The following is a 20,638-nucleotide window of genomic DNA, read 5'->3' as shown; positions in this document are numbered from 1 at the left end:
ATCGGGCTGAATCGTGTTTGAGACTCCCTTGCCAAGTCAAGCCAAGTACTGAGTAAAAGGTTAAGTATCTCCGGAGCTGTGATTTACTGCTGAGCCCTGATGTGAAGCCTGCCATAACCTCCTTGGACAGGCTTGTTTGGTACTCATATTATTTCCTCTCACACCTAGACAGTCACTTAGTTTATCCCAAGTCTTGCGATTGTTAAGCCTTAGGTAGCATTAGAATGATTGCATTGGAGATGTTTGATGCCCTTAGCTTTTTATAATTATTCATTTTGTTTTCTGGAATCTGTCCAGAGAACAAGGGTTACTAGACATCTCACAAATACAGTAAATTAAAAGTAATATACTACAGGTAGTCCTCAAGTTACAACCATAATTGAGACCAAAATTTCTGTTGCTAAGGGACACATTTGTTAAATGAGTTTTGTCCCATTTTACCACAGTTAAGTGAATCACTTCAGTAGTTAACTCAGTAACATGGTTGTTAAGTTAGTCTGTCTTCCCCATTGACTTTGTTTGTCAAAAGGTGATCACATAAAGCAGGGACACTGCAACTGTCATAAGCATGAATCAGTTGCCAAGCATCTGAATTTTGATCACATGATTATGGAAATGTTACAATGGTTGTAAGTGTGAAAAAAGGATCTTAAGACACTTTTTTCAGTGCCATTATAACTTTGAATGGTCACTAAATGAAGTGTTGTAAATCGGGGACTACCTGTACCTTAATATATTATATCCATTTTATGTAATTTATGCTAAATTTAATGTCACACATTTAATACCAAAAGAAATATGAAAAGAGAATACTTTTATCCACAGTAATCAGTAAATGCCATTCAATATACATCTGAATTTATGGCATACTCTTGCGATATGTTCAGATTATTTTAGTCTCCTTCCCCAGAGTGTAAACGTAACAAAGTGAAGCATAAACTCCATTGTCACTTGCCTTGTGAACAGTAGTTTTCCTGTGGCCTAAACAAGTGGAATTGTCACTTTCCTTATTCATCAGCAAGACGGAAGGATACTGAAGAGGTGAAACAGCCACATTTTAATCGTTACGCCTAATAATCCCAGTTTGTAGTCGCAACACAAAACTAGGCATTAATAACTCTCTGAGCCTTAAGGAGCAACTGTTGATGAAACTACTTGGGGCCATAGTGACATTTTCTCCAGGTTATTTCCCAGTGGAGTTTTTATTTGCAAATATAGCCACACAACTAATCTTTTTAGTGTTGCAGAAGAATATCCCTTTGTGCTTTGTTTATATATGTAAACTAAATGTGTTACACATTAACTTAACAATGCAAATACATGATGTAATCTATATGTGGAAGAACTGTGACTGTTCCAGTTTTGCTTCTTGCATATTATATTAAACATATCTATACTTCCCTAAATTCTCTCAAGTGCTGTTTGAGCAAAATATGTATTTGAACATGACTTGTTTGTTCTATATATTCTAGATTAAAGGTGTCAAACTCGATTTCATTGAGGGCTGCATCAGGGTTCTGTTTGACCTTGGGGGTCCAGGATGGGCGTGGCTAGCTCCACGTCACTCATGTCAGGGACACTTGTGGTGGCCTGAGTATCTGCCAGTGGAAATGGGCTCCCAAGTTCCATTTTCCTGACGCCACGGCCTTCTGGAACCCTCTGCCAGTGAAAAGGTAGCTCGGGGATGGGGGTGGTGGCGGCATGGGTAGACTACAATACAGCCTTCCAAAGGATCTCTCATCTCATGATTAGCCACAGTGGGATAAGAAAATCATAGAAGCACAACTGTATCTGTATCTGTCCGCCCTGTGCCAACTCAGCAAAGCAGTAGAAGTGATGTGCCAGTGCCTGGAGGCTGTCAGGGTCTGGATGGGAGCGAACAAGCTTGCACTCAATCCTGACAAGACTGAGTGGCTATTGATGCTCCCTCCCAAGGATGGTCCAGCTATTCCATCTCTTAGCCTGGAGGGTGAAACTATACGCCCCTCAGAGAGGGTTCGCAATTTGGGGGTCCTCCTGGATCCACAGCTGACGTTAGAACATCACTTGTCGGCTGTGACCAGGGGGACCTTTGCCCCGGTTCGCCTGGTGCACCAGTTGCGACCCTATCTGGACTGGGAGGCCCTTCGGATGGTCACTCATGCCCTCATCACCTCAAGACTGGATTACTGTAACACGCTCTACATGGGGCTGCCCTTGAAGAGTGTTTGAAGACTCCAGTTAGTCCAGAATGCAGCCGCGCGAGCGATTGTGGGTGTATCTAGGTACACCCACGTTACACCTATCCTCCGCGAGCTACACTGGCTTCCTATTGGTCTCCGGACTCGTTTCAAGGTGCTAGTCATTACTTTTAAAGCCCTTCATGGTTTAGTACCTGGCTACCTGAGAGACCGCCTCCTGCCATTTACCTCCCAGAGACCTATAAGATCGCACAGATTAGGCCTCTTCCGGATTCGATTCCAATGTCGGCTGGCGACCCCCCGGGGAAGGGCCTTCTCTGTAGCTGCTCCGGCCTTATGGAATGATCTCCCCGTGGAGATCCGGACCCTTACTACTCTCCCAGTCTTCCGCAAAGCAATTAAGACCTGGCTCTTGCAGCAGGCCTGGGGCTGTTGATTTATCCAGCCCCACTTTATATTATGAACGCTGTGTGATTTTAATGTTTGTACTTTTTAATTTTTATATGTTCCCCTCCCTTCTTTTTCTGTAAGCCGCCCTGAGTCTTTCGAGAGTGGGCGGCATACAAGCCCTAATAAACTCAAACTACTAGTTGGTGTTCACAGAATGCACTCTGCCAGTCAATAGTAGATTCTGAGTTTAAACCTCAGCATCTCTTTGCTAAAGTATAAACTAAGTCTTTATGCAGGGATTGGGCATGGCTAGCCTACTGAAGAGGAGGACCAGGAGAGACATGATAGCAGTGTTTCAATATTTGAGGGGCTGCCACTGAGAGGAGGGGGTCAAGGTATACTCCAAAGTACCTGAAGGCCAGGTAAAGAATAATAGATGGGAACTGACCTGGAAATAAGGAGAAATTTTCTGACAGTGAGAGCAATCAACCAATAGAACATACATTGCCTTCAGAAGTTGTAAAAGCTTCATCACTCAAGGCTTTCAAGAAGAGACTGGACTGCCATTTGTCAGAAATGGTGTAGGGTCTCCTGCTTAGGCAGGGGGGGTTGGATTATATGACCTACAAGATCCCTTCCAACTCTGTTAAACTTTACACTTCTATGAGTTCAGTATTAAGATATTTGCGACTTTCCATAATCTGTTCCATCACGTGTTGTAAAAAGATGATTTCACTCCCATGCTGAGTGGAAATACAAACATTACATCTCTGGTTCACAAAGGCATTTAAAAGTGGATGAGCATGGCGAGCAGACTGTTGGTGAGTTCAGGTCCTAGTGAGAAAGACTTTGTTCAGGGAAAGGCCTTGGAATTGCACACTGGCATTGAAGACTATTCGGATCTGACCTAGCTTCTGGGGGTGATACACTCCAAAGAATGGTAGGTACCAGCATTCCTCACTGTTTCTCAGAGATGGAGCAAGTTCTGTGTGATCATTCTGGACCATCTTGTCCATGAACTCTACTAGATGAGATTTCATTGCAGGATTCCTGTTCATGAGTCGTCTCAGTCTGAAGAGGCGAGAGAGCTTGCTCAGGGTTGTTTGGAAGCCATTGACGTGGTATGCAAAAGGGTAGTGGAGCCACCCAATTCTTGGTAGCATCCTGTTGAAATTCCTTGTCCATGAACCTCAGAAATTCTTTGTCCTCTATTGACAAGGCCAAGTCATTGTTTTCTTTGCTGGTCTGGAACACTGTTGCTCCTAAAACTGGTTTGATTGATGAAGTCGTGAAGTGTCTTTGGCATGGTTTCAATGGGATGTTCTCTCATTACTGAGAGTGGAAGTCTTGAAGATGTTCACCTGGGTTGGGGCTTCAGGTTAATTGACACACACTGTTCCAAAGATGACCCAACCGAGTCCTGTCTTCTTAGTGAATAGGGAGCCCATTGGGCCTTTGACCACTCCCTGCAGGATGAAAGCTTCAGAAGCATCTGTTCCTAGCAAGAGCATGATTTTGGCTTTAGGATCCAGGGCGGTAAAGTGATTAACCATATGCCTCAGGTAAGGTATGGTGTTTGCTAACTCTGGTGTTGCAATCTGACTGCAATCATTTGGTAGATTGTCCCATTCTAGTAATGGTGGCAGTGGGAACTGTGCACTCCCATCTAATGCTTCTATGCAGAGTCCATTAACTTTCCTCCCCGCCGTGCACTGGGACCCAGTGCATGTTGATATTGTGAATTCCATCTCTTTGCTTTGGATGTCAAAGAGAAAAATTGGCATTACGGAGGTTTGCAGCTGCTTCCTCTTCCCAAAATTTCACTTCCACAGCTGCCATCTCTGCCTGAGCTTTGGCTTCGCATAGAACTTTCTCTGGTTCCATAGTTGCCATCTCTTCCTTCAGCAGCTGCTCTTCCCTTGCTGTCTCTAGATCTGCCTGGGCTAGCTAAGCTTCCATTTTTGCTTCTGCAGCTCTAGATGCCTGTGACATCTGGCTGTAACAGGAAGATTGCTGTGAAATGCTGGTGCCCGCTCGAGATTGGGTTGGTTTTGGACGGAAGGATGAGGCCTTTTTGGAGACATGGGAGGAAGTTGTGTGTGACCGCTGAGATGGTCCATGCGAAAGATGGGATACCTCAGATGCAGCCTTCTCCCATGGTTTATCCTTGGGAGTAGATAAGGATGCTTTATTAGAAACATGAGAGGAAGCCGCATGCAACCGCTGAGATGGTGCACGTGAATGATGGGACACTTCGGATTCGGTCTTCTCATGCTGTCTGTCCTCGGCCTGTAAGGCAGTTTGGAAACGGCTTGTACTGCTGTGGAAGATATGGCTACACTCTTCGCCCATCTTTTCTAGGCATTTCATGTCCTCTACGAGCTCTGGATCTCCTAGCAGTGACCGAATGTCAATGAGACAGTCTTCACAACCCTTCCATTGTAAGAAAAGTTCATCCATTTTATCTATCATTGAGTGGATGTACTTGGGGGATATATTATCTAGGGGTATGTTGCAGAGATTCAGCAACTCTTCCCAGGATATTTTATAGCATCAATATTGCTTGTCCCATTTCTCCCTCAGGTTATACATCTTGGCATCAGTAGGCTTTCTACACTGCCTAAAGTCGTGGGTCTTCTTAGGTGCCTCTGCCTATTTTGAGAGTTGTACAACCAATTCTGGTTCTGTGTTGGTTCAGGCATGAAATTTGGCATGTCTGACCCTTCTGCCATGGCTAGGGAGGATTCTATAACAAGTATTAGCACAGGAAATTTCCTGAATGTATTATGAATTTTTGAGTTCAATTCACTTTTTGGCCACTAGGGTGCGTTGCAAGACTTTGGAGATGCAGGCACAGTCCACTTGTCAGCCAGTAGGGTGCGTTGAAAAATGTTGTAGATGCAAGTGCAGTTCACTTGTCAGCCACTAGGGTGTGTTGCAAGACTGTGTAGATGCAAGTGCAGTCCACTTGTTGGCCACTAGGTGCATTGCAAAACTTTGTAGATGCAGGCGCAGTTCACATGTCAGCCACTAGGGTGTGTTGCATGTGTTGGCTTGAAACACTGGACTGCAATTTGTAGAGGAGCCACAAGAGGGTGTTGTTTGTGATTAATGTTTGGAGTAACTGGTAATGGCATTTTTCCCTTGTTGAGGGTTGTAAAACTAACTCTCCAGTTTTGGAATTCCTAAAGGTCCTTACCCAGACTCAGAACCCATCTTGGACCCTGCTAGCTTTGTACCTCCTAAGGAGTTTGCCTTTTTCCAATAATTCATAAGCAAGATCATAACTTGCAGGTCCTTCAACTGGACTGCATCTGCCTTGTGGCCATTTGACTGCCAGATGGCTCTACACACACAAAGTAAACTTATGTTGGGATGGTTGGGGCTTCTTTATTGCCCCTCGATGCCAGGACAACTTATCAATAAAGTTCAAAGGACTTGGGAGGTCCCATCTGGGCTAGCTGACCTCTTACTTATTCAAAGTCCATTTCCATGGAGACCTTTCCATGAGGCTTTTACAATCACTTAAGGAGTAAGGCTTGGAATTTGCTTTGATTTACTGCAAGAGGTGTTTCTTTCTTTTTTAGGCTGCTGTTTGCTTCCAAGCCACATGCCTTTGGCTTTAACAACAGCAGATCGGACTGGTTAGGTTGAGGAGTTGGGGTAGTGGTGTCTGCTTTATCATGCGATTCCTGGGTCTCCTCCCCTGGAGGGAGAAAGAGGAAACATGTTTTTCTAACTCTGCAGCATCTGCTTTCTCAGTATATCAGAGGAGAACAAGAGTCTAGCCTGTAAGCATTCTTCCACAAACAAAAACAGGCTTTTCAGAGCAGATTGAGCCAGCAAGGTTGTAGAGGCTGCTTTTCTCATGCAACTCTTGGCCCTCTTTTAGCACATTTTCTTACTCATCTCAGGAGAGTTAATCAGCCTTTCTCACTGAAACGGGATGTTTCTTTGTGCTCCAAGAGGGGGTGGGGGAAATCCTGGCAGCTGTCCTCATTTAAAATGCAAACAGAGTTTGGGATACAACTTCAACGTCCTTTTTACTCGAAAGAAGCTCACAGTAACATCATCTTTTTACTGTTCTGCCTCAAGCATTGTAGGGTTGCTCAGGTCATGCAGTTAACTCCACGTTTAGGAATCTCATTCAGATCAAGGTTATTATCAGGCATTCTTAATAGCAAAACTTACAGTTCAGTGTTAAGATACTTCTGACTTTCCATAATCTCTTCTATCACATGGTGTAAAAAGATAATGATTTCACTCCCATGCTGAGCAGAGATACAAACATTACTTCTCTGGTTCACAAAAGTATTTAAAATGACCGGCTACACGCAAGCAGAATGCCCCAGTGTCCAACCAGAAACACAGACGTGATCACATGTCATGGAACTACATTTCCCATAAAGCAGTCTCTGCCTACATTTCCCAGGAGATAGTTTCTTAAAGGAGACAGTTCTTAATTCTTACACTAGCTATAGACTGCTGGGGCAGCACAGTCGGTAAGACACCCGCCTCCTCCTTCACCTCGCGGGAAAGTGTAAGGGCATGACTAAGTTCCCAAAGATGATCACATAAAGTCGTGGGGGAGAAGGAGGGTTCTCCATGTGCTGGAAGCTGCCGGAGAACTTTCTCCCAGCATTGATTTCCTGTCCTTGCTTTTTGCCTGTTTTGGAGGAAAGACGATGACTGAAAGCACAGATGCCGTGGGGGACTCATCTTCTCAGGAGCAGAAGCAAGACAAAGAAAGGAAGAGAAAGAAAAGGAGGAAGAAGAAAGACGTCAGGAAAGTGTGGATTGTAGCTTCCAACCTGTTGTCTGCCTGGCCTGATACGGAGACCTCCAGGCAGCCAGCTAACAATAGACTGAAGACCACCAAATACACAGCGGTGTCTTTTTTGCCCAAGAATCTCTTTGAACAGTTCCATCGCTTTGCCAATGTCTACTTTGTTTTCATTGCTTTACTTAATTTTGTGCCTGCGGTCAATGCCTTCCAACCAGAGCTGGCGTTGGCCCCGGTGCTCTTCATCTTGGCAGTTACAGCAGTCAAGGACTTGTGGGAAGACTATAGCAGATACCGGTCAGACCAAGAGATCAACCATATGGAATGTTTGGTCTACTGCAGGTAATGGGAGCAAGAGAGTGTTGTGGAAAGTTGAAAAGCAGACCCAAATGCAGAGGATGTGGTGCTTGGTGAACAGAATGGGATAGGGACTAAGATGAATAGGACAGCTTTTGAAAAGTCTGTGCTGAGTAACTCTTGCTAACTTTTTACTGCTTTCCCCATTTTAAGCAAATACAGTGACCTCCAGTGACATAGTTAAATAATGGTAGATTACAGGCATCAATGTGTCTGTACCGTTTGAAATGAATGAGTGCATTTCACTTACTTGGAAACATAGTGCATAACCTCCTGTCTTTGCTGGGTTCATGCTATTTCCTACCTAGATGTGACACACATTCCCTACTTTGATGGCTTCCGAAGTGTCATACTAATTGTCCACTATAGACTTTGGATCCTCCATTTGGCTTTTCCTTTCTTCGCTTTCACAAGAATATTAGAAAACAATGTTGTGTTACTATATTAATATGGTTCTCATCTAAACTGCAGCCCACAGGTTAATTACTTTTTTTCTGGCAATATATTTCATTTTCATTTCATTACTTCCCTCTGCACATTTCTCTGTAGGGCCTTTGTTTGTGTGAAATCATGCCACAAAGGCTCTATTCTATGCATTTATTTATTTATTGCTTGTAGGAGAAAAAAAAAGGTGCCTCAGGAAATTGGCTAGTGGATTCGCAGAAGTTTTTTTCCCCTGTAGATTTGTGGGAAAGTGTAATCATGCCATATTGGCCTATCTCCTGATGATCTTTGGTTGACCACAGACATCCCAGCCTTAGAATTGAAAAAGAATTTTTCCTTTTCAATTCTAGGAAAAAGGAAAAAGCAGGGCTGCCTTAAGGTGATTCAAACAGGTACTATGTCGATCATTTCCCTACTGTATGCACAAAGTCCAAACTCCGGGTTTTGATTTGAGGTGCTATGCAGCTTTTAATAGGCCTTTGATCCAACATATCGTATTTAATGATCTATAAACTGCACTGAAATAATTGGGACCCTGAGAGACTCACATGGAAATTGAACTTTTGAATAAACCTGCTTATAGTTAGCACAATGGAATGAGATTTTGTGACTTAGCAATGCTTGTGCAAGTCTCATTGACTCCATGTATTAGTCTTACTCTTCATTAGTCTTGCAGTGTTATATTCTTTTCCCCAAAAGTAACTGCCTGACTGCCTTTTTAAATTATGCACCTTCACTCAATTTCTTCCAATTTAATTGATACCGCTAATGCTTGTGAAATATTTTTCTGCTACTTTTAAGCATGGGCAAAATATTTTTATCATCCAATATGAACTTAAATGTTTGTGTATTGTTCCCATAACACTGTTTGGTAAATATTAAATTACCAATGAGTGGCTATAGAACTTAAATTACGGGAATGTACGGAGCAGTATGACATCTGTTGTCAGTTAAGTTTCATGTAGTGTGAAATGACTGAATTCTAAAATGCCTTATTTCATTAATCCATCTTTGAGGTTATTTAACAGCAAAAAGGGACTATATTTATAGCTACAGGATACAATAATCCTCTCCTAATAATTTTAAATCTTGTTATATTGATGTACAGTTAAACCTTTGCTCATCCAACAGAAAAAGATAGTATGGTACATGTGCTAGCAACACATGAAATAGTTAACTTTTTTTTTTGGTCTGTGCATCTCCAGTGTCTGATTTGTGTATTCATTTAATACCATCTTGTCACTTTCTTGTTTATAAAATGAATTGGTGAAAAGATAAGCTTTATTGCCAAATTCCTGATCTAGACCATGTCCACATTAGATACAAGTAGTTCTTGACCTACAATAGCCCATTTAGTGATCATTCAAAATTACAACAGCACTGAAACAGGTGACTTATGACCATTTTTCACACTTAACAACCATTGCAGTATCCCCCTGGTCACATCAACAAAATTCAGGCACTTAGTAACTGACTCATATTTATGACAGTTGCAGTCTGCCAGGGTCGGGTGGTTATCTTTTGCGACCTTCTTACAAGCAAAGTCAACAGGGAAGTTGGATTCACTTAAGAATCAGATTACTACCTTAATAGCTGCACTGATTCACTTAATAACTGTGGCCAGAAAAGTCATAAAATGGGGCAAAATTAACCTAATAACTGTCTTGCTTAGCAACAGAAATTTTGGGGTCAATTGTGGTCATAAGTTGAGGATGACCTGTACCTGCATGCGTTCATTCACTGGTCACAGGCTATAAAAAAGATTGTGTTCTTGTTTGCATTTGTCTTCATTTTCATGCCTATGTTAATGGAAAACTTGTCTGGTTACAGTGTCTTAGCTAAAGAGCTAAGGTTTAATCGCACCATGCAAGTCTGCATTAAAAAACATTGTTTAAAGGGTGAAGTCTTGTCATATTTGACTTGTTTAAGTGAGATATGTAGTATTATATAAATATTCTTTTAATAAACAACATTATTTTTTTTAACTACATGCCAATCTTCTATCTCAGTGTGCCTCAACAACCATAAGTCGTATGGGCTTTAACTCCCAGCATTCCCCCTGGTGGCTGGGGGATTCTGGTAGTTGAAGTCTGCACATGTTAAAGGTTGCTAAGGTTGAAAACATTGATTTATCTATACAGGCTTGAAGGGCCAAATGTCTTTTGCTTTCGGATTAGGTCAACGCACAAGACTGATCTAGCAAAGATAGTCCTTAATGAAACTTTCCACAAATGCTAGTTTCTGTGATCTTTCTCCTCTGTGGACCTCTATTGTTAAAACGTAAGGCACAAATGGATCTTTCTTACACCTTATTAGACATAGTTCAATTGACCTAAAAAGCACAACAGTCAATATTGTACCAGAAACAATTAACGCAAATTGTTTAAGGTTCAATCAATTACAGTCACTTACCTCTATGTTTTATCTCAGGAAGAGACAGTGCTTGACTGATGAGTCTGGGTTCAAAAATGATTAGGATCAGTTGTACCTGGTTAGACTAGATTGGCAGGTTGGAAGAAAGCAATGGCAAACCCTTTCCATATTCAGCCAAGAAGATTACATGGGTGTCATTAGGAGTTGATTTGATTTGACTTTTTAACTGTGAAGGTCCATTATATCTGGACTGTCAAACTCAATGATCTGGCTTAAAATATCAGTTGATGCTCTTAAGCCTTTTCTTTTGTGGTGTCTGCTCTTTTGAATATCGGTCCTCCAGAGAATACTTGGACCCAACCCCGTTGCCTTTCCCAAGGCTTTAAGGCTGTGGTCTGTCATCAGGCTTGGAGACCTGGGTGTGTATCTGAGCCTGTGTGAAGGCTGTACTAATCTGTGTTATGTTTTTTTTTTATAACCTTGATTGTGGATTATATGTATGTTTTCATTCATTGTTTATGTTTTTATTCTGTTTTAAATTATTGTTAACCCCTCAAAGTCATGCATTTGGAATCAGCGGTCGTGTAAATATTATTTTTTTGAAAAGATACTCAGAGTTTTAAAAGTTCAGAGCAGCCTCCCTTTGTCTTTGAATGGTGATCATAAACATTCATAATAAATTGAAGTTTGACAAGTTGGTTAGGCTCCCTCCCCGCTTGGGCTGATTCCTTTCTGAACATTTTTACTCCACCTATCTCTAGAAAACTGCTATATCTATGTTCTATTTTACTGTATCTATGTTCTAGAAAACTGCTGGAGATGTGAGCAGTAAAAGCATGGGGATAGAACAATAGTATTCGGAAGTTTTATTTCTTTTACTTATTTGGATAGCTACCAGGGGTGGTATTTATTTACCTTCCGTACTGGTTTTCAAATGCTAAGCCATCTGTGCAAGCACTTTTCACTAAAAAAAGAGAGCCTAAATGGAATGCCATAGAGCCGAGGTGGGTGAGCTGGGCCACCCGAGATTTCCACTACCGATTCGAGCAAACTGGTCCGAACTGGTCCGATAGGTACGTGCTGGTAGTCCTCAACTTACAACCACAATAGTGCTCAAAATTTATATTGCTAAGCAAGAAAGTTGTTAAGTGAGCCATGTCCCATTTTATGACCTTTGTGCCATGGCTTTTAAGTGAGTCATTGAAATTGTTAAGAGAATCACTGAAGTTGTTAAGTGAATCATGCAGCTGTTAAGTGAATCTGGCTTCTTTCCCTTTGACTTTGCTTGTTAGAAGCAACCTAAGATGATTGCAAATGAAATCCCAGGACCCTGGGACCATGTGACAATTGTAAATACATGCTCGCTGCCAAGCATCCAAAGTTTGGTCAAGTAATTGTGGGGATGCTACAACAGACATAAGTAGGAAAACTATGACAAGCCGCTTTTTCAGTGCCATTGTAACTCTTAATGATGACTAAACGAACATTGCAAGTTTACTGTAGTCATAAGCATTATAACATCTGGAATATGTAGTAGGAGCTCTATGAATATTTGCAGGGAATTGTTATTGGACAATAGAGAGCAATAAAGACTTCTTTTGAAGTTGGTAGATGGAGGATAAAGTATCATGGAGTAGAGGTATGAAAAATATATTCCACAGAATGTTGAGACATTATTTAAAAATAGAATAATAAGTGAATTAGAAACAAATATACTGGAAGAGCTTTAGAAGTCTTTCCAGATCTTAGCTGTATATTTGTTTATACAAATCAGATAACAGATTGTTATGAGTTGCTTCATCTTCCAGCTGATATTTTTTGGTGTGCCAGCAGACAACAGAGAATATGTTGAATTTTATCAGAAATGTGAGATAATGGTAAAGTCGTGAAAAGTAAAATAACTTGCTGTTATCTTTTAGTTGAAAAAAATAATATATTCTTTGAGTTTTGAAAATCTGGGTAGTACAGCAAACTGCAGTGTTATAAGTGTCACTGTAAGAGCTGTAATAGTTTTGGAATTGTGGCCAAAGACTGTAATATCGACATATTTGTGTGACAAAGTACACAACTTTTCACAATTTCTTTTTCTAATATTGTGTATATCTCTACCTAGCAGTATAAAACAGGTTCCATGTTTAATGATACAAGTTGGAATCCAAATAAGTACAGCTAGTCCTTGACTTACAACTGTTCATTTAGTGACCATTCAAAGTTATAACAGCGTTAAAAAGTGACTTGTGACAGGTTTTCACACTTTTGCACTGTTGCAACATCCCCATGGTCCTATGATCAAAATTCAGGCGCTTGGCAACTGACTCATATTTATGATGGTTGCACTGTCCCGGGGTCATATCCTTTTGCAATCTTCTGACAAGCAAAATCAATGGGAAGCCGGATTCTTAACAACTGTTTTACTAAGTTAACAACTGCAATGATTCACTTAATAACTTACAAGAAAAGTAATAAAATGGAACAAAACTCACTTAACAACTGTCTTGCTTAGCAACATAAATTTTGGAGTGAATTGTGGTTGTAAGTCCAGAACTACCTGTATAAAGCTTTTCATTATTGACTGAATTCTTAATTCTTAACAAATCCCTTAATCAATATCACAGCTTTAGATAAACATTTGCTGTTAATGAAGGTGAATTTAAAAAAAGAAAAGGATATGAATGTAAGGTGATGAACTTAGATCTCTAGTTAATGTAACACTTTAACCTTTTCATTGGAAGGCTCACCTTTGCATTGCTTCTAAAAATGTGTAATTAGTAACTGTTATGTGACATCATATAAAATAATTTTCAATTTGCAAGCCTGACTATAGAATGAATCCTATAGCAAGATAACTATCTTTCTTTTACAAAAATAGGAATCACAGCAGTAACTGAAATGTAACACTGTCATGACCTATTATTTAGTGGAATCATTCAAGTTTCATTTATTCATTCATTCATTCTTTCTTTCTTTCTTTCTTTCATTCATCTGCAGCAGTTTTTTATTTATTGAGCAATATTTATAACTTGCTCAAATCCAGTGTTACTCTAGCAATAAACAGCAAAATATAAACAGCAAAATTTGAACACAAAACTACAAGGAAAGTAAAACAGCCATGTCATTGTGCTTATGTTAGATGCCCCAGTTTCATAAAGGCTGAAAGCACATATCAATGCAATTTGTTAGCAGAATTTAAGGAAGATTGGTGCCCTTATAACACCAAGGAAAGCATATTGCATAGGGTGGAGGTCAGCACAAGGAAGGCCCTCACCTAGTTCCACCCCATGAGATGATTTTAAATTAGAATGTGAGTGATTGAAACCATATTCCATGTTTTGGGGTAGTGTAATTTTTCTAGGTATAAATGGAGTCTTTATTTATTTATTTATTTATTTATTTTATTCCTTTTATTTCCTCTTTTGTAACTGTGTCCAGAACAATACCTAACTTATAGAAAGTTTTTACATCCTGATTCTAACATTATCAGCTCTGCGACTAAGTTCTATGTCACTGATATTAAAACATGAACTTAAATAATGTTTCTCTGAATATTTCTTTTATTTGATCTTCTTTTTTGTCCTGACTTTAATCCGAAGAGTAAATATGTAGGTATGTATTATACATGAATGTGTAAATATTGTCATATCTCCAAACATTTCAAGCAAATAGAGAATCAGAATCCATTCTGTATATCTCATAAGCTCCACAATCAATTTATAAACCAGAGGTATGATTTGTGGCTTGTGAAGAATAAGTGAGCCAAGTCTTCCTTTTATTGATTTTTTGAAGTTAAATGTTTTATTAATTTGTCATAGACGATTCAAAGTCTCTTGGACCTCATCAGGTGATTTTTGCATTCTAGGACATGAATTTAAAAGTTGTAAGTGAACTTATTGTTGGAAGCAGTGCTGTTTTTTCAGCCTGGTGGCTGGTGCCCTTGTGAATATTAGTGTCATCGGTGATCTTCCTTGCTCACATGCCAAGCTCCATACACCAACTGTGCAATGTAGTAATAGCAATAGCACTTAGACTTATATACTGCTTTACAGTGCTTTACAGCCCTCTCTAAGGGGTTTAGAGAGTTAGGGTTAGGGTTATTGCCCCCAACAATCTGGGTCCTCATTTTATTAACCTTAGAAGGATGGAAGACTGAGTCAACCTTGAGCCTGGTGAGATTCAAGTCTGTCAAATTGCAGCCAGCTGGCAGTCAGCAGAAGTAGCCTGAAGTACTACATTCTAACCACTGTGCCATCACGGTTCCTGTACCAAGGAATCAACCTCTTACTTCTATGAACAGTTCTCTGTTTCACATAGGACATTGGGGGGTGGGGGACGGACAGGAATGTGCATTTGCAGACTGGTGTTTTATTTCAAAAAGGCCCATTTGTTTAGGAAAAAAACCAGCTGAAAGGTGAATTCAGATGATGGAGAATCTCAGAAATGATTGGGAATGACATCACTATATTTCCTTATGGTCAAAGGTTGTTTTGAGTTGTCTGTGGCTTCTATGGAAGACATTGTATATGAGTGCCAGTAGTTTATTTCCAATGGCAAATATGTTTACATTCCCCAAATGTCGGGTAGCTGCCAAATATATCCAAAATGCAGAGCAACAGATATAGAGATTTTTGAAACATAATGCTAATGGCTTCTCTGCATTTTTCACACTTCTGGAATATTGTCAGTGATGCTAAGGTCACCATAGCTGCTTAATGCTGTTGTTTGCTATTGCAAAACAAACAAACAACCCCCCCTCCAAAACCTAATTCCTACAACTCTTTAAAAATAAGAATAAATACCCACAGGATAAGTTAAACAAAAACATTTTTGAAAAAAAATAACATTTAGTTTTTTGGTGGCATGCTCCATGCTGTACCAAGGACATTCTGAGTTTTTTATATTCAGGGAACGTCCTCTAATAAAGACAAGAAGTAGAAAGAGATCCTAGTGCTAGAATTAACCATTGTTTCTACACATAAGGAAACATGGCGGCGCAGTGATTAGAATACAGAATTGCATGCTAATTTTGCCAACTGTCAGCAGTTCGATCCTGACGGGCTCAAGGTGAACTCAGTCTTCCATCCTTTCAAGATTAGCAAAATGAGGGCCCAGATTGTTGGGGGCAATATACTGCAAACCACTGAGAGAGGGCTATAAAGCACTATGAAGTGGCATGTAAGTCTAAAGATTATTGTAGTTGCTATATGCAAATACATCTCTACCCTAGCTTCCCCCATTTTTTCTCTGAACATCAGACAAATGTCACCACATTTTTTAACTTCTTTCAACTTAAAAAAAGAGAGAGTTGGGTTTTGTATTAGATAGAAGAATCAGTTGCCTAACACAATGGATGTGGCAGGGTAGAGGTTAATGTGAAGACTTAGAGGAAAAATTCCAAGTTGTTTTTCTGGTCCCTCAAAAGCTTAGATGCAGTCTTCAGAGCCCTCCCAGTTGTTGACAGAATTTAAATGACCATATGGGATAATTATGTAATCTTTTTAATGACCAAATGGAGAAATTATGATTTCTTTCAAATAATACTATTTAATTTAAATGTAATTAAAAAAAGTTAAGCATAAATAAATGTATACACTGCTCAAAAGCAGCCCCAGTCCAATTTGCCTGAGGAAAAAAAGTGTCCACTGTAGGTAGACATTTTGACACTTAGGTTTCTGTTCTGGTTATATCACTGCCTATTGTTTATACGTTTATAGAGATAATGGTTTGAATCCATTTCTCCAGCATGCGTGATAGAAGAATTTTATGATAGACTTATATCATGTAAAGCTAACAATATAATAACAGACAGTGACTGTTGCTAAAGAGCTGTCTACTTGATACAAAGCTACTAGTACTATAATTAGTTACCTAAATTATAAGTGTGGAGTAAATCTGTTTGGTCAGTTATACGTTCTGTGTTTATGACTGTCTGTGGCTAGTTGTGGTGTTGTTTCTTCACAACTGCTTGTGAAGTATGTGGGTATTAGGGTGTTTTGGCAAGTTGTTAGGACAGTGATCAGATGTCTGGCTAATTGGTTCTTTTGGATCCAGAGATAATAAGATTAGCAGTAAATAACTGGATTTTAAGCGTTATTATTAGCTCAGACAAAAGATTTAAAAACAAAACATAAAAAGCAAACACATCAAGCAGAATGACACCCAAATCTCTTACAAGCTGTCAGGAGTTCCTTAATAATGACAGCAATGGATGGTTAGTTTCCACAGTAGCCTATGCTAGGTTTTGTGCAGAAACTCCCAACAAATAACAACAACCCCAAGGTATTTATCAAAACTTGGCACCATGACTTCATGGTCCTGGTTTGGTCATGGAGAAAACCTGACCATGACTGGGAGGCACATGAGAATTGAAAATGTTCTGCCCCTCCTGCTTCAATAAGCAAAATAACCAAGTAGGTTAGCTCACAAGGAGCTCTAAAGTTCTAGACTTTTCTGACTGTGAAGGAAAAAATCAAAATGTGCCACTAAATTCCTTGAAATAACAGTGGTCTTCCACATTGCCACTACATAGCAATCATTTGGTATTTTTCCACATAATAGCCAGAAGAAGCTAACCTTGCTAGACTATTAAAAGTAAGTAATCAGAGAACTAGTGAATACTTTGACACTTAGAACATTTTCTAGAAATTTGTATTTTAAATGGAGGTATGGACACTTCTCTGAAGCTTTTAGTTGAGTAATTTAGAGACCATTGAATTGTGTTTCCTTCAGAGGTGGGTTGCTCCTGGTTCGGCCCTGTAGTAGCGGTGGCACGAGACTCTGCCCACCCACTCAGACACTTCTGTGCATGCGCAGAAGTGTTGCGTGAGCGTGTACGTGCGCACGAGCAAATGAGTAGTAAAACAAATGGCAACCCACCACTGCTTTCCTTACCCTTATTTTGTGAGGCATTTTTTGCACTTAAAAAAGGAACAGATGAACAATTTCAAAAATATATTTAAACTCTTAACATTTATAAGATTTACCAGTAATGCCTTCTAAAGGATTTACCATCTTTACTGCTGTTTTGATACTTCCTTATTATAATGTATGTATTTTGATTGGTTAAATCTTTTTGCCTCCAGATCTCAAACTGAAATTTAATCTTGCCACCTTAAAGTGATTGGTATATGTTGAATAAATATTTTCCTTTATGTCTAAAGTGTTGTCTTTTGATTCACTCAGGAAATCTGGGTTTGTATGTAAGAGTAACAATGATTTTGCTGTCTGTTCCGTTTTTTAAGCATTGTAAACTGGGTAAATGCACTGTGCCATTTTTTAAAAATGGAAAATGTGACCATAATAACAAAAAAAGAAAGTGTTATGATTGTTTTTAGAGATTCAGATAAAGAATAAATAATTAGTTTGAAACACAGAACAGCCCCCATTAGTTTCATCCAGCTATCTGAAACATCTTGTTATCTGAGCACATTGTGTGACCTACACATAACCCTGAATTTGAATAACCTCTGTGTAAGTAGCATTTTGGTTAAGTTGTGAAAGTATCAAAATATCTTGGTTGCCCTGTGAAAAATTTTAATTTATTTAATTTATTTGTTTATTGTATGGGCCACCCATCTCATGGTTGAAATGGTTCTGGCTGGCTTTCCAAATAGTAAAACAGTTAAAAACAATTAAAATTAGTAAAAATCAAGTAGAGATTAAAAATCAAGAGGATGGTACAAGTGATGGGGTCTTCTCTCTTACCCCCTCAATCATCTTCAGCATAGAATGTCCCCATTGGGGTCTCAAGCTGAGACATGTTTTAAAGCCCTTCTGGAAAGCCAAGAGGATGGGGGAGGACCTCACCACCGGCAGCATGATATTCCAAGGGCTTTTTTTTTCTCCTGGATCATGCCAGCCGAAATTCCTTGACAAACAGGGTCTGCAGCAAGTCCCTTCTGCTGGAGCAAGGGGGACAAGCTAATTCCATTGCACTAAATGCTTGATACTCTATAATGTTTCCTATTATTATTTTTTCAATAAGTATCATTACTTTTAAGGCTTAGAATGTGTTATATTTGGATGCATGTATAACTGTTAGGAAATTTACATTTAACATCACAAGATTCATGAAACACAAATGAGGCAATTACAGTCAGATGGGTGAATTATCAGAGTTCCAAATAGCATCCAAAATTATATCAGAGTCCAAGGCAAAGCATTGCTCAAAGTTCCAATTTATTAAGAGAGCCATGTTGACACATCCGGGAAAACCTGAATCTGAAATCTTCCCAGGTTTCCCCTCCCAGTTGAAGGTTCAAGATCTTGCTCCACACCCACCAGCCCATCACATGGTCCAATCTTCCACTGCCATGCTAGCTTTTCCACTCATCCAGTTCCGGTCAGGTGCAGAGGTTAGAGACAAAGGATGTCCTTGGATTTCTAGAAAGGAATTTTGTTTTGGCTACATAACATCTACTTCCTACAATCCCCCCTCCCATCTTCCCACAGTAGAAAAGACATAGTAGAATATTAGAAAGTGTGGCAGGTCAAGGCTCGAAGAAGACTGCAGGCCTGACATGAATAGGATCAGGCCCAAAGCCAAGTGTATTTTTCTAGGATTCCTTTTACAGCCCACATTATATTCTACTAACGAAACCCAGCTACCCCTCACAGTTATCACTGATAATTGGAGAAGATCCATTGAAATTCCAGGAACACTTTGAAGTGGATTCTTGCTAGTGTGTATGGGTATTCCTTACTGCACCAGAACCCTGAAAGCTGATTTTTTTTTCATCTCTCACTTTTTCCTGCTGTGAAAGTCATAATTTGAAGGTGTCTTGATCCTTGAGGCTCTTTTCATCTGTGTGTATCTCTCTCTCTCTTTTTCCCATCGGATAAAATATGGGATGAATAAAGGTCAGAAAAGGACTTCTTCAATACAACAATTACTTCCTTAATGTAATATTTTCCATGAGGGGGACAGAGGAGGAAAGATTATGAGAGAAGTGGGCTTTTGCCATGGATTGGTTTTAGCAGGCTCCTCAGAAATTCTCAGTGTGAGCTACAGCATTCCTGCTTATGCATAAATATTTCCAGTGAAGCAGTATCCATCACATCCCAAGACAGCTTATATAGCCAATTATTGCTGTGAGAGCAAAAGGCAACTCCAAGAAGAGGGCAAAAAATGTCTTTTCCCTCAACGTTCTAATTAGGTGTGAACATGAGTAAATCAAATAATAGTCAAGCAAGATCAAAGGTATTACAGGTTCATAACGGTATTCTTTACCAACTCTCTACCAGTATAAATTCATTGGCTTTTTGTGAAGGGTCTGGATGTGGCTTCAAATAAAGGGATAAAAATCCATTGTTAATAAAGAGAAGCAAAGAAAGTAGCTGTGAAACTGAATGTTACGATTAAGTTGAATATCCCCTGGACCGCATCACATTTTGACAGGCCTGCATACTCGTACAGCCATTAAGCTGAAATAATATAGGTAGTCCTTGACTTACGACCAGAATTGAGCCCAAGTTGTATGCTGCTAATGAGAAATTGATTAAGAGAGCTTTGCCCCAGTTTACAGCTTTTCTTGCCATATTTGTTCAGTGAATCATAGCAGTTGTTAAGTTAATTAACATGGTCATTAAGTGAATCTGATTTCCCGATTGACTTTTACTTTTCAAAAGTTCATGAAAGGTGATTACATGACCCCAGGACACTGCAACCATCATAAATGTGAGTCAGTTGTCAAGCATCCGAATGTAAATCACATGACCATGGGGATGCTGCAATGATCATCAGGATGAAAAATGTTCATAAGCAGGGGTAGGAGTGTAAAATTTTAGCAATTTTAGGTTGCTGGGTGGGTATGGCCATGGCGGCATGGCCAAATCGGCTTCCTGCACCATGGTGGCAGGGAGCATTTTTGCCCTCCCCAGGCTCTGGAGGCTTTCCTCAAGCCTCTGGGAGGATGAAAACGTCCTCTCCCGGGCTCCGGAGGTCGGAAACGGACCCATTTCTGGACTTCTGGTATGCCCGTTTTTTCCCATCCACAGGCTCCAGAGGCTTTTGTTGAGCCTCTGGGACGACGAAAACGGTCTCCTCTGGGCCCTCCAGAAACTCATTTCCAGACTTCTGGAACTTTCGGTAGGCCCATTTTTCACCCTTCCAGAGCCT

General features: G+C 39.9%; 1 protein-coding gene across 1 annotated transcript in view; it reads left to right on the top strand.

The window, feature by feature from the left end:
• The first annotated feature begins 7,061 nt into the window (after positions 1 to 7,061).
• ATP10A (ATPase phospholipid transporting 10A (putative)) overlaps positions 7,062 to 20,638 on the top strand; it is a 154,590-nt gene continuing 141,013 nt past the window's right edge. Inside the window, exon 1 of the mRNA XM_014071760.2 lies at positions 7,062 to 7,695. Within this exon, the coding sequence (XP_013927235.2) occupies positions 7,256 to 7,695 (440 nt within the window). The 5' untranslated portion in view covers positions 7,062 to 7,255. The remainder of the gene's footprint in view (positions 7,696 to 20,638) is intronic.

Source organism: Thamnophis sirtalis, unplaced genomic scaffold (genome assembly GCF_051295495.1).
Source record: "Thamnophis sirtalis isolate CommonGarterSnake01/CBP01778 unplaced genomic scaffold, rThaSir2_p1.2 scaffold_12, whole genome shotgun sequence".
NCBI lineage: Eukaryota > Metazoa > Chordata > Lepidosauria > Squamata > Natricidae > Thamnophis > Thamnophis sirtalis.
The sequence above is the reverse complement of the archived record's forward strand: the minus strand, read 5'-3'. Positions and strand labels throughout refer to the sequence as shown.